Below are 13,500 nucleotides of genomic sequence, written 5' to 3' on the forward strand. Positions count from 1 at the left end.
GCTCCAGCCCGTGGCGCCCGTGCGCGTGTTGCTGTAGTACGTGTAGCCCGAGCTCTCGTCGTAGCCGCTGACGACGCCGTCGGGCAGGCTCTCCGCGGCGCCGCCGACCTCCTCCCGGCTCCAGCCCGTCGCGCCCGTGACGGAGTTGACGTAGTAGGTGTTGCCCGCGCCGTCGTCGACGGCCTGGATCGGGTCCCCGAGGAGTTCTTCCCGGGACCAGCCGGTCTGGCCCGTGCGCTGGTTGACGTAGTACTTGTTCCCGGCGCCGTCGTCGGCCTCGACGATGTCGTCGGCCATGGACGCGCGCCGAGTGGGTCCTCCGGGAGAAGACGCGGCCGACGGAGGCGGGGATCACCAATTTATGGGCTGCCCATGGCCATCGTTTCCTTCCTGTTCGAGCGCTCGGAGCGGCCGAGCGCGCCGAAACCGAAATCATCGGGCCGGGCCGGCGGCGCGCGCGCGCCGCCGCCGACGCCGACGGCGGACGCGTCTTCGCAACATCTGGAGACAGGGCTTAGACAGTGGTGGCGCTAGAGCACGGAGGGCTCGGAGAGGTAGCGGTTGCCGGCGCCCGCCGTCGGGAGCGTCCGCTTGGCCTGCGGCGGCGGCGACCGGGGGCTGCCGATGTCCGCGGCCTCGCGGGCGGACCGCGGGGGCGTGTTCGCCGCGGGCGCCGTGTTCGCCCGCCCCCGGGCCGGCGTGCCCGGGGCGCCGGGCTTCACGGAGACGACGTCGTCGGGCCCCTCGCCGACGACGGCGGAGCCGGCGTCGCGCGAGGCGCGCGACCCCGGGAGCTGGAGGGCCCCGAGGCGCGTGGCGATGGACGACGCGGGGAGGTGGACCTTGCCGTCGGCGTGCTTGCGCATGGCGCTCTCGACCATGGCGGGCAGGTCCGCGAAGTCGTCGTCGCTGTCGGTGTCGAAGTCGGACGACGCGGCGCGCTTCATGGGCGGCGCGCCGTCGCCGCCGTCGAAGGCGACGGCCCAGGGGTGGGCCTCCCAGGCCTCGGGGTCGCCGTCGCCGGACGGCCGCGGCTCCGCGTCGTCGAGGTAGCGCCGGAGGCTGCTCGCGCGGTCGCGGTCGGCCGCGCGGATGGACCCGTCGCTGTGCGCCCGGTGCCGTCGTCGGCCCGTGCCGCCGCCGCAGAAGAGGGAGCCGACGAGGTCGGGCAGCTCCTTGAGGGCCTCCGTCACCGAGCTCGAGTCGCCCTTGGACATGGTCGCTTCGCGATTCGCCGCGGGTTGGCGCGAGGCGTCGGCCGCGGCGGGGCAGCCCCGGTCGCGGCTGCCCCCCCCGGGTGCGGCTCGGCCGGGCCCCGCCGACGCGACTTAGGACGCCCGCGCCCCCGCGCGTGGAGACGCTGTTAAGACGGCTTGCTCGCGTTCCCAGCCGAGCGGCACCGAAACGCTCAGAGAGATGCAAGGTCGGCAGTGCTGCGGTGCTGCCATCTTGTGCCCCTGGCTCCTATCGCTTGATCGCAGAGCTGCCACTACCCCAGAGCATCGACTGCCGCATCGCAATCCTCGACGACCACCATGGCGACGGTCATCAGCAAGGTGAAGGTGGGCGGCGGCACGCTGACGCGCGCGTCGCACGCGTCGGCGTGCACGCAGGGCACGATGACCTTCGCCGTCTTCGTCCCCGACAGCGTCTGCGGCCCGCCGGCCGGCGGGTGGCCCGTGCTCTACTGGCTCAGTGGCCTCACGTGCACGGACGAGAACTTCTCGACCAAGGGCGGCGCCTTCGGCTTCGCCGCCAAGGAGGGCGTCGCGCTCGTCATGCCGGACACGTCGCCGCGCGGCGCGGGCGTCGCCGGCGAGGACGATTCCTACGACCTCGGCTCCGGCGCGGGCTTCTACGTCGACGCGACGGCGCCCAAGTGGGCCAAGTACCAGATGTACACCTACGTCACGAAGGAGCTCCCGGCGCTCGTGGTGGCCGAGTTCGCCATCTCGCCGACGCTCCAGAGCGTCTTCGGCCATTCCATGGGCGGCCACGGCGCGTTGACGTTCGCGATGCGCGACCCGGCCGCGTACGCGTCCGTGAGCGCCTTCGCGCCCATCACGCACCCGACGGCCGTGCCCTGGGGCCAGAAGGCCTTCGGCGAATACCTCGGCGGCGTCGAGGGCGCGCCGGACGCGTGCGACCTCGTCGAGAAAAGCGGCCCCTTCGACTTCGAGATTTTGGTCGACCAGGGCGACGCGGACACCTTCCTGACGGGCGACGTCGACCAGCTCATGCCGACCAAGTTCAAGGAGGTCTGCAAGGCCAAGAACCAGAAGCTGCGCCTGCGCACGCGCGAGGGCTACGACCACTCGTACTACTTCATCTCCTCGTTCGTGGGCGAGCACGTCGCGTTCCACGCCGCGGCCCTCCGCGCGAGGGCCCTCGCGGCCGTCGTCGACCTGCCGCCGCCGGTGCCGACGACGGCGACGTCCGTCCTCTCCCAGCTCCACAGCGCCGTCGTCGGCTGCCCCGTGATCCACCAGCCCATCACGTGCAAGGCCATGGTCGCGTGGAAGGCCAAGGAGGACCTGAAATTGGAGACCATCGTCGTCGCCCCGCCGAAGGCCGGCGAGGTCCGCGTCAAGGTCGTCGCGAACGCGCTCTGCCACACGGACGTCTACACGTGGTCCGGCCAGGACCCCGAGGGCCTGTTCCCGTCGATCTTGGGCCACGAGGCCGGCTGCATCGTCGAGGCCGTCGGCGAGGGCGTCACGTCCGTCAGGGTCGGCGACCACGTCGTCCCGGGCTACACGCCCCAGTGCAGCGAGACGAGCTGCATCTTCTGCATGAGTCCGAAGACGAACCTGTGCCCGAAGATCCGGTCGTCGCAGGGCAAGGGCGTCATGCCCGACGGCACGTCGCGCTTCTCCCTGGAGGACGGCACGGTGCTCTACCACTTCATGGGCTGCTCGACCTTCGCCGAGTACTCGGTCCTCGCGGAGATCTCCTGCGCGAAGATCGCGCCGACGATGCCGTTGTACAAGGCGTGCCTCTTCGGCTGCGGCGTCTCCACGGGCATGGGCGCCGTGCTCAACACGACGAAGGTCTACCCCGGCGCGACCGTCGCCGTCTTCGGCCTCGGCGCCGTCGGCCTGGCCGTGATCCAGGCGGCCAAGACCGTCGGCGCGCGGCGCATCATCGCCGTCGACATCAACCCCGACAAGTTCGAGCTCGCGCGACAGATCGGCGCCACGGACACGGTCGACCCCACGGCCTGCGAGAAGCCCGTGCAGCAGGTCATCGTGGGCATGACCCAGTGGGGCGTCGACTTCTCCTACGACTGCACGGGCAACGTCCAGGTCATGCGCGCGGCGCTCGAGTGCGCGCACCGCGGCTGGGGCACGTCCTGCGTCATCGGCGTCGCGGCGTCGGGCAAGGAGATCTCGACGCGGCCCTTCCAGCTCGTCACGGGCCGCACGTGGGTCGGCACGGCCTTTGGGGGCTTCAAGACGCGCACGGACGTGCCCAAGCTCGTCGACCAGCACCTCGCGGGCGAGCTGCCCATCGACCACTTCATCACGCACACGCTCCAGGGCGTCGACAAGACCATGGAGGCCATCCACATCCTCGAATCCGGCAAGTGCCTCCGCTGCGTCGTCCTCTACTAGGCTGGGTCGGGCGTCGCGCCGGGCCCGCGCGCGTTAAAGCTGCCAGAGGCGTGGCATCTCAGCGATCCGTTACTTGGGCCGCGCGCGGTGTGTGTGTGTGTGCAGGCCGCGGCCTAGTTCTTGTGGAGGAGGCCGAGCTCGAAGGCGACGCGCCGGCGCTGGAGCCGCGCGGTGATGCCGATGTCCTCGAGGGTCTCGTCGAGCTCGTCGGGGGAGAGCGTCGCGAGGAAGGCGCCGTCGCAGCCGCCGTCGACGATCGCGGCCTCGTACTGCGCGAAGTTGGGCGCGATGCTCGAGACGCGCGCGGCGACGCCCGCGGGATCGAGCGTGATGAGCGCCGCGTGGATCTGGTTCGTGCGCGGCGCGGCGACGGGCGCCGGCGGCGGCGGCGGCGGGGGCGCGGCGACGGGCGCCGCGGCGGCCGGCAACGGCGGCGGCGGCGGCGGCGGCGGCGGCGGCGGCGGCGGCGGCGCGGACGCCGCGGGCGCCGCGGGCGGCCGGGGCGCGGCGACGGGCGGCGGCGGCGGCGGCGGCGGCGGCGGCGCGGCCGCGGCGGGCGCCGCCGGGGGCTTGGGCGCCGCCGGCGGCGCGGCGACGGCGGCGGGCGCCGCCGGACGCGCCGGGCGGCCGTCGTCGGCCGTCGCCTCGGCGACGAAGACGTTCTTCGCCTGCCCCAGCATGTCCTTGAGCGCGAAGACGAACTGGTCCGGCGGCTCGTCGCCGTTCTGCACCTGCTGCGCGTACTGGATGAGGCCCGCGAGCGCCTTGGACACGCACTCCTTCTCGCGGGCCTCGAGCTCGACGCCCGCCACCGCGGGCTCGCGGTAGTAACTCGGGTCCGGCTCGGGCGCCATCACGGGCTCGGGCTTGGCCGGCGCCTCCCAGCGCTCGCCGGGCTTGAGCGGGTTCGCGTAGACGGAGTCGCGGAGGTCGACCTCGCCCTCCTGGTCGGGCCGCGCGCCGAACGTCCGGTCGATGACGTCGAGGGATCTGCGTCTTGCCGTGCACGGACCAGTGGCGCTCGCTGCTGTCGGCCGTGAGGTCGCTCAGGTAGCCCTCGCCCGTGTTGTAGTAGGGCGTGTAGCCCGCGGGCGCCCGCGCGAAGCGCTCCTTGATCGCGCCGCCCGTCTCGAGCTTGTCGGAGCCCGCGGCGCGCGACGCGCCGTAGTCCGCGCGCTCCGGGGGCGGCGGCGGCGGCGCCTCGAAGTTTTTGGGCGGCGGCGGGGGGCGCGTCAGCGTCGCCCCGGCGGGCGGCTCGTAGTCCTCGCCGCCCTGCATCTTCTGGATGCGCTCCGCGGCGCGCTGCGACGCCTCGAGCAGCGCCTGGCGCCGGGCCTCCCGCGCGGCGTCGTCGGACATCTTCACGACGGTGAGGGGCGCGGACCGCGGCTGGACGCTCAGGAACGCCTGCGCGGCGCCGCCGAGGAGGGCCAGGGCGACGACCACCCGGGAGTGATGCGGGCCCGTCATCGTGCGGTTCTTCACGACCTCGCAAGACCTTCAAGCCATCGACGAGAAACGTCGGCTCATATCCGCCCGTGTTGCACCAGGTATGGGCTCGATGGACGAGAATGCACCACTTGCCGAGGCAGCCCCCGTGGGCGTCGCGAAGATCGTGTGCACGCTCCTGGAGGGCCGGAGCGTCCTGTCCACGGTCGCGCACCGGCAGCCCGTGCGCGTCCAGCCCCTGCCGTCGGCGCTCTCCGCCGCCGCCGGCGCGGCCTGCGCCGTGCTCTCGTCCCTCGGCGGCGGCCTGCTCGGCGGCGACGTCGTGGAAGTCGACGTGGACGTCGGCGCCGGCGCGACGCTCTGGTTCGGGTCCCAGTCGTCGAACAAGATCTACCGCAAGAAGCGGCGGCGCGGCCCGACGCGCGTCGACGCCCGATACAGAGTCGCCGGCGGCGGCCTGCTCGTCGTCGCGCCGGACCCGACGGTGCCCTACGCGCGGTCGCGGTACCGAGGGACGACGCGGCTGGCGCTGGACGAGGACGCGCGCGCCGTCGTCGTCGAGTGGCTCGGGAGCGGCCGCGCGGCCGCGGGCGAGCGGTGGGCGTTCGACGAGTTCGCCGCCGAGGTCGCGGTGTTCCGCGGCGAGGAGTGCATCTGCGTCGACGCCGTGTCCCTCGGCGGCGGCGACGACGGCGGCGCGGACGTCGGGGGCGTGCCGCGGGACCACGTCGCGACGCTCTACTGCCGCGGATGCCCGGACGTCGCCGCGCGCGTCGCGGCGACGTCGCTCGCGCTCACCGTCGCCCGCGGCGCCCGCGCGCGCCGGGGCGGCGCCGAGGACGACGCGGCGAATCGCGTCGTCGCGTCGCTCGGCGGCGACGCGCTCCTGGGGTCGTCGGACGCGGGCGGCGGCGTCGTCGTCGCGCGCGTCGCGGCCGCCCGGGCCGAGGACGTCTACCGCATCCTCGCGGCCGTGCTCGCGCCCCTGGAGGCCGACCTCGGCTTCCGGCCCTACGCGGACCGCGTCGCGGCGACGAAGAGCCGCGGCGGCGTCGACGACGCGGCGCATCCGCCGCCGCCGCCGCCGCCGCCGCCGCCCGAGGAGTCGGCCCCGGTGCCCGAAGCGACGGCGTCGACGACGCGCCTCGCGTTCCAGCTCGCCGACGCGACGCTGCCGACGGGCGGCTTCGCGCACAGCGGCGGCCTCGAAGCCGCGTTCCAGCTCGGCGTCGTCCGCAAGGGCGACGACGCGGCCGTCGCGGCGTTCGCGCTCGCCGTCCGGTCGACGACCGCGACGCTCCACGCGCCCTTCCTCGCGGCGGCGCACGCCGCGGGGGGGGACGGCGCCGCCCTCGACGCGCTCAGCGCGCGCCTCGACGCGCTCCTCCGGTCCAACGCGCCCGCGCGCGACGCGAGCCGCCGCCTCGGCACGGCGCTCCGGCGCCTGAGCGCCGAGCTCGTCGGCCTGTCCGGGCCGCCGCGCCACGCGGCCGTCGCCTTCGGCGCGCTCGCGGCCGCCGCGGGCGTGGAGGTCGGAGTAGCGCTTCTGGCCTTCGAGCACGCGCAGGTCCGCGACGTCTTCTCCGCGGCCGTGCGCCTCGGCCTCGTCGGCCCGCTCAAAGCCGCGAAGCTCCAGTTCGACGTCGCGAAGCGGCCGCCGGCGCGGCGCCGCCCGGCCGTCGCGGACGCCGCGAACGCCGCGCCGATGCTCGACGCGATCCACTGCTGCCACGCGCAGCTCGACATGCGCCTGTTCCAGACCTAAAAATGCGGGCGAGTCGTGTGTAGACGCGCGCGCAGATGTTGCCAGCACGGTCGGGGAATTCCGACTGGCCGGAGGCGTCGGCGAGTACTATCGACCTCTATCGGAGGTACGTAGTGCGGCGCCGAGTCGCCAAAGGCAATTTTTTGCGCCGCAGGCGCGACCCGGGCGCTGGGCCCCGCGCGATATGGTCCTCTCCTCCGCCGCCTTTATCGCAGCGTTCGATGGTGATTTCCAAGGCGTCGTTGCCGCGCTTGACACGGGCACGAACGTCAATGACAGAACAGCGCCGGCGAGCGAAGACGATCCGACTTATGATAGAATGCTCGTGGTCGCGGCCCGTTTCAAACACTACGAAATAATGCGTCTTCTGCTTGAACGAGGCGCGGACCCGAACCTCCCTGATTGCGAATATTTGTGTAACACGCCTCTGATGCTAGCCGGCGACGAGCGCGCGATCGACCTGCTCGTCGCGTATGGCGCCGACGTTAATTACGCGTCAAGAACAAACGTCGAATTCGAGGATGGCCTAGGCAAGACAGCGCTCATGAGCCAAGCCGAAATGCACCGCCTCGGATGTGTACGCGCTTTACTCAGACACGGAGCCTCGTTAAGTCTTCGCGCAGATAATGGTCGGACTGCGCTCGAGACTGTACAACGCGTGCAACGTTATATGATTCATACGCATGATTTGAGAACGAGAGAAAAATATCAAGATGTCATCGACCTGCTCACGGCCGTCGAAACCAGCGGGTCGTGGAAGAAGTACGTGCGGGAGCCCGTCGTCTCGCTCCTCTCGCTGCGCTACCTTTGCCTCGCCGGCCGCGCGACGCCGCCGCCGCATCTCTTGCGCTGCTTTGGATCGCCACTGATCGCGAACGCCGACAAGGCGCGAACACGCTCACGACGCCTCGCGAGCAGCGCCGCGCGAACATCGCTCCCCGACGAGGTCTTCGAGCACATCCTGACCTTCTGGAACTTCGCGCCGCGAATCGCGGGAACCTGAATGCCCAGTAGTAGCGCCCTAGGTCGTTAGCTCTGCCCACCGCGGCCAGACCGCCGCCGCGGCGCAACCCGCGCCGCGGCACGCGAAGAGCTCCGCGAGGGCACCGTGCAACGCGGCTCGGCGCGCGGGCGTCGCGGCGCCGTAGGCGTTGCGCTGCTGGTAGGGGTCGTCCCCCAAGTCGTAGAGCTCGTAAAATTGAAGCTCCGTGGCGTTCCACGTCCACGAATTGTCGTATTCGACGTACGCCAGGTCCTCGTCCTCGGTGAGAACCCGGAGCATGCGCCAGCTGTTGGAGTGCGTCGAATCGACGATGTAGCAGTCGCCGTCGCCGACCTGGGCAGCAAAAGGGTGATTCAACGTCGCTTCAACGTGAGTGTTCCGCGCCCGCGCGTTCCGGATAGAGCATCCACGCTTCGAGACCGTTCCGAGAGATGATCGCTCGTCCAAAAATCAGCCAAAACGAGTGGAAAGCGGCCGAGATATGAGCCTTTGAAGTTGGGAATTTCGCACCCTTTTGCTGCCCTGTCGCCGACGCCCTCCGACTCGACGCATTCTGTCGTGTTCGCGCCGTCCGGACCGCGCGGGATGGGCCCGCACCTCGCGTCGCTGCTCCAGATCGACGTATGGTCGAAATAGTAGGTGCCGACGCTCATGTACTCCACGATGAACGCGCCCCGGCCTGCGGGGCCGTCGCCGCCGAGGAGCCGCGACGCGAAGGAGCTGCCGTCGACGTCCTCTGGAATCGCGAGCCCCGCGAGGTCCAAGACCGTCGGCAACAGGTCGACGTTCCCCACGAGGTCCGGCAGCGTCGAGCCCGGCGCGATGCCCGGCCCGCGGACGATGAAGGGGATGCGCACGTCCGTTTCGTAGGGATGAGTTTTGCTCGTCGTCTGCCGCCACTGGCCGAACTTGTAGCCGTGGTCCGACGTGTAGACGATGTAGGTGTCGTCCAAAACGCCCATCGCCTCGAGCTTGTGGTAGAGGCTGAACACCAGGTCGTCGACGCTCAGCAGCGACGCCCAGCGATCGCGGAAATGTTGCGACTGCCAGCACTTGACGCGGTCGTCGATGGGCGGCGTCTGGCGGACGTGCTGGACCTTGTCCTCGTGGCTACAGTTGTAGTTCGGGGTTTCGGGTATGCCCACGTCGTCGAAGGCGTGCGCGTACCAGGGCGCGGGCGTCGCCGGGAAGTGGGGCGCGTGCGGGCCCACGTAGGCGAAGAACGGGCCCGTGTGCGCCCGTCGAGCCAGCGCAGCGTCCGGTTGCCGATCTGGGATGTCTGGTACACAGTACCGAACACCGGCGCCGTCTCGTTGAGGAGCTCTTCGTAGGGTTCCGAGCCCGCTTCGTAGCGGAAGTATTTCAGCCCGTCGTAGTCGTTGTACTGCGACGGGCTGTCGACGTAGGCCGCGGACCGCGCCGCGGCGATGCGCCGCAGGATATCCGGCTGGTCGTTCGTGACCTTGCCGAAGATGCCGACGTCGTAGCCCGCCGCGGAGAGGAGCCCGAAGAGGCCCGCGTCCGCGCGCTCCACGAACGACGTGTCCACGTGCATGCACGCGCCGCCCGGCGTGCCGAGGTTGTGGTACATGCGGCCCGTCAGGAACTCCGTGCGCGACGGGCAGCAGATGGGCGTGTTGACGAAGGCGTTCGTGAGCAGCGCGCCCTCGTCGACGAGGAGCTTCTGGGTCTGGGGCATGATCTCGAGGCTGCCCATTGAAGTGTAGTCGCTGCTCCGCCCGAGGCGCGTGTCCTGGTCGTCCGTGAGGATGAACAGGACGTTCGGCTTCGCCGCGGCGCCGACGAGGAGCAGCGCGAAGGGCACGAACATCATCATGCTGCTCCTACAATTTAAGACGAGCGAGAAGGGCACGAACATCATAAGCTGCTCCCCTGCACCTTGAGACGATGCAGTAATCTTGCCGTAGATGGTGAAGGAGAGCCCGTGAGCTATGACGGCATCAATCCCTCAAATGGCGATCAGCCTCGCGCTGCTGCTCGCGGCAACCCATGCGCTCGCACCCTCGCAACCACCGGTCACGCTCCACTACACGCCGAAGCACCGCTTGCACCGGAACCGCCGCGGCCACCCGGAACACCCCGGCCGCCTCGACGAGTTCATCCTCCCCACGGCGCGAAATCTCGGCGACGCCGTCGCCTGGCGCGAACTCGGCGCGCCGCGGAGCGACGCGTTGGACGCCGTGCTGCGCGTGCACGACGGCGACCACGTGGCGCGCGTCGAGCGCGCGTCCGCGCGGCGCTTCGGTCGCGCGCGGCTCGGGCCGGACACGTTCGTGAACCGGCGATCGCACGAGGCCTTCCTCTGCGGCGTGAGCCTCTGGCTCGACGCCGTCGACGGCGCGCTGAACCGGTCGTCGGGCGTCGAGTTCGCCCTGAGCCGGCCGCCGGGCCACCACGCGGGCCGCGCCTCGGCGGACGGCTTCTGCGTCTACAATTACTGCGCGGCCGCCGCGGCGCACGCGCTCGACGTACATAAATGCGACTGGGTCGCGATCCTCGACTGGGACGCGCACCACGGCAACGGCGTCGCGGCCTACGCCGACGAGGACCCAAGAATTTGCTACGCGTCGGTCCACCAGGCGCCGCTCTGGCCGAACACGGGCGACGACGCCAGCGACCGCGGCTTCCACGGGAACCGGTTGAGCGCGCCCGTGGCCCGCGGCGCCGGGCCGGCGGCCTTCGAGGCGGCGTGGCGGTCCTGCGTCGACTTCTGCGAAGCGTTCGCGGAGAAGAGGGGCGGCAAAGGCCTCGTGATCGTCTGCGCGGGCTTCGACGCGTTGGAGGACGATCCCCTGGTCCAGTGCCGCCTGGGCGTCGACGACTTCGCGCCCCTCATGGAGGCCGTGCTCGACTGGCAGCCAACCGTCGTCGCCGGCCTCGAGGGCGGCTACTGCGCGGCCATGGGGCCCGCGCTGCGCGCGGCGCTCGACCCGGCGCTCGGCGGCGACCTCGCCGCGCGCGTGCTCGCGGCGCGCGCGCCGGACGGCGGGAGCGACGACGGCGGGCGGGTCGCGCTGTGCTCGGAAGCGAACCTGCCGCCGCGGGGCGGCCTGAAGCGGTGCGAGGGCGTCGTCGTCTGCGTCGACGCCGACGGCGCGCCGCGCGCCGTCGCCGCGCGCCTGCCGCCGCTCGGGCTGCCCACCTCGGGCTTCGGCGACTTCGACCCGAACGTGCGCACGCTCCGGGACCGCGCCACGGGCACGAAGTTCTACGTCGACAGCGGCGACGTCCGCGGGCCCTGGTGCCCCGAGTGGGCCTTCGGGCGCCGGGGCGGCGACAAGCCGGGCCGGCCGAAGCTCTCGACCGTGGCCCGCAAGGCCGCGTCCTGGGTCCTCTACCGCCGGGCGCGCCGGGACCGCCGGACGCTGGCGACGGCGCGCATCGAGGTCGTCGACGGCGCCGCGACGGTGTCCCGCGCCGAGTACGACGCGCTGGTCGCCGCGGCCGCGAAGACGTCGATCCCGACGCGCAAGCGGCTCCGGCGGCTCGTGCTCGCCGGCGCGATCTCCCAGGGGAACTTCGACGCGTTGGCGGCGTCGGGCGCGGCGACGATCACGACGGCCTACGACGCGAGCGCCGGCACCGTGCGGTCGAGCTGCGTCACTTCCGGCGGCTTCGAGCTCGGCTCCTACCTCGTCCGCCTCTCCGGCGAGCCGACGCCCGGCACGGACGCCGTCATCGCCCAGCTCCTCCACGGCGGCGACTTCGCCCGGGTGAAGCGGTCCGCCGACGGCTTCGCGAAGATCGCCGCGGGCGTCGCGGTCTTCGTGGAGCCGGCGGCGCGCGGCCGGAACCTGGGGGTCGTGCTCTTCAAGGAGGCCATGCGCGCGTGCCGCGCGCTGGGCTTCGACTACATGCTCTTCATCGAGCAGGACACGGGCAGCGGGCGGCTCGTGGCGTGGTACGAGAGCATCGGCTTCGTCGTCGTGCCGTCGGAGGCGATCCCGGGCTTGGACCAGGGCAGCAAAAGAGAGCGAAATTCCCAACTTCAAAGGCTCCGATCTCGGCCGTTTTCCACTCGTTTCGGCTGATTTTTGGACGAGCGATCATCTCTCGGGACGGTCTCGCAGCGTGGATGCTTTTGTCGGAACGCGCGCGCGCGGAACGCTCACGTTGAAGCGACGTTGAATCACCCTTGTGCTGCCCAGGCTTGGACCGCGCGATGGTCGGCCCCCTGCCGGACGACGCGGCCTACTACGACGCGGACCGCGAGGACGCGATCCGCGTCGTTCAGTTCGAAAGGTAACAGCACGCGCGAGCTCACGAGAAGCTACGAGTGGTAGTGTTAGCGGGAGGCGCGCGCGCGCGCCGCCCGATGACGTCGCGGGTTCCGACGGGCGGGGGCCGGCGCCGGCGGCCCCCCCGTGCTCGGAGATGATGCTGGCGATGATCGCGAAATTGGACGCGGCCCCGCCGTCACCGGGCCGCTCAGTCCTTGTCGACGGCCGTCTTCTTGAGGCCGCGGAGGCGGCCCGTGCGGCGCGCGGCGATGAGGCCGACCTTCTTGCCCGCGGAGCAGATGCGCTTCGTCGTCGACGGGTGGCCGATGTGCTGGTGGTTGCCGCCGCCGTGGGGGTGCTCGACGGGGTTCATGGCGACGCCGCGGACCTTGGGCCACTCGTTGCGCTTGACGCGGTACTTGTGGTAAGCGCGGCCGGCCTTGAGCATGGGCTTGTCCGTGCGGCCGCCGCCGGCGACGATGCCGATCATGGCGCGGCAGACGGACTTGACCGTCTTCTTGCCGCCGGACGGGAGGCGGAGCTTCGTCGTGCCGTGGTCCTCGTCGTGCGTCACGACGACGGCGTAGTCGCCCGAGCACCGCGCGAACGCGCCGCGGTCCCCCGGGCGCGCCTCCGCGTTGCAGATGACCGTGCCCTCGGGGATGGCACTGATGGGCAGCACGTTGCCCACGGCGAGCTGGGCCTTGGCGCCGCAGTAGATGAACGCGCCCTCGTAGAGGCCCTCGGCCGCGACGAAGAGCTCGTTGTCGCGCTGGAAGCGGTACGAGTTCTGGAACTGGACCTTGGCGATGGGCGCGCCGCGGCCGGACTCGTGGACGATGGCCTTGACGACGCCCTTGACGTAGCCCGTCTTCTCCGCGTAGTCGGCCTTGCGCAACTTCACGGGGCCCTTGCGGAGCCGCGTGTGCGCCGTGAAGATGGTCCCCTTGCCCTTACGGCAGCCGCGGATGACCTTGCCCATGGTGTCTGCGGAGGGGGGGGAAGGTGAGGGTCCGGGGCTTTGGGGTGGTGGGGGGGGGCTCTCTCGATTCAGGGGAGGCGGCGATCCGGCGGCGGAGCGGCGGCGGCGCGCGGCGCTCGCGTAATTTTTGCGCGAGCGCCGCGACGCCGTCACGCAACTGCCGCCGTCGGGGAGCCCCACATCGCGTCGGCGGAGGCGGGGTTGGGGGTCCCGGGGGCGCGCGCGTCGCCCGCTCTCGTGCGGCGGCGGCCTCCGGCGGCGAGCGGCGGCGACGGCGTGCGGCGCTCGCGTTTTTTTGCGTGAGCGACGAGCACACGGCGTCGTCGGCGTGCTGCCACCGTCGGAGAACCGCGCGTACCGCGTAAAGTCTCGCTCTCAGCCCGTCCCGACGGTCGCCCATCATCGCACCTTGGTAGCCGCTGGCGACGCAAAGCGAGCGAGGATTG

The 13,500-nt window shown here is 71.5% G+C and overlaps 5 protein-coding genes across 5 annotated transcripts; 3 read left to right on the forward strand and 2 right to left on the reverse strand.

The window, feature by feature from the left end:
• Positions 1-1,535: 1,535 nt before the first annotated feature.
• On the forward strand, positions 1,536-3,614 carry AURANDRAFT_65636 (hypothetical protein; the record flags this gene model as incomplete). Its single annotated transcript, XM_009040605.1, has 1 exon — positions 1,536-3,614. One exon carries the CDS (start codon positions 1,536-1,538, stop codon positions 3,612-3,614), a length of 2,079 nt encoding a protein of 692 aa, XP_009038853.1.
• A 1,552-nt stretch (positions 3,615-5,166) lies between these two features.
• On the forward strand, positions 5,167-6,828 carry AURANDRAFT_65637 (hypothetical protein; the record flags this gene model as incomplete). The annotated part of the gene is made up of 1 exon (XM_009040606.1): positions 5,167-6,828. The coding sequence occupies one exon, from the start codon at positions 5,167-5,169 to the stop codon at positions 6,826-6,828; it is 1,662 nt and encodes a 553-aa protein (XP_009038854.1).
• A 1,021-nt stretch (positions 6,829-7,849) lies between these two features.
• On the reverse strand, positions 7,850-9,548 carry AURANDRAFT_65638 (hypothetical protein; the record flags this gene model as incomplete). The annotated part of the gene is made up of 3 exons (XM_009040774.1): positions 7,850-8,164; positions 8,293-9,101; positions 9,125-9,548. 3 exons carry the CDS (start codon positions 9,546-9,548, stop codon positions 7,850-7,852), a joined length of 1,548 nt encoding a protein of 515 aa, XP_009039022.1.
• Positions 9,549-9,804: 256 nt separating this feature from the next.
• Positions 9,805-10,431, forward strand: AURANDRAFT_29509 (hypothetical protein; the record flags this gene model as incomplete). The annotated part of the gene is made up of 1 exon (XM_009040607.1): positions 9,805-10,431. A coding segment is annotated over one exon (627 nt), but the record flags the coding sequence as incomplete, so codon positions are not given.
• Positions 10,432-12,124: 1,693 nt separating this feature from the next.
• Positions 12,125-13,475, reverse strand: AURANDRAFT_54227 (hypothetical protein; the record flags this gene model as incomplete). Its single annotated transcript, XM_009040773.1, has 2 exons — positions 12,125-13,059; positions 13,463-13,475. One exon carries the CDS (start codon positions 13,052-13,054, stop codon positions 12,281-12,283), a length of 774 nt encoding a protein of 257 aa, XP_009039021.1.
• Between the last annotated feature and the right edge of the window lie 25 nt (positions 13,476-13,500).

Source organism: Aureococcus anophagefferens (assembly GCF_000186865.1).
Source record: "Aureococcus anophagefferens unplaced genomic scaffold AURANscaffold_16, whole genome shotgun sequence".
NCBI classification, from domain to species: Eukaryota; class Pelagophyceae; order Pelagomonadales; family Pelagomonadaceae; genus Aureococcus; species Aureococcus anophagefferens.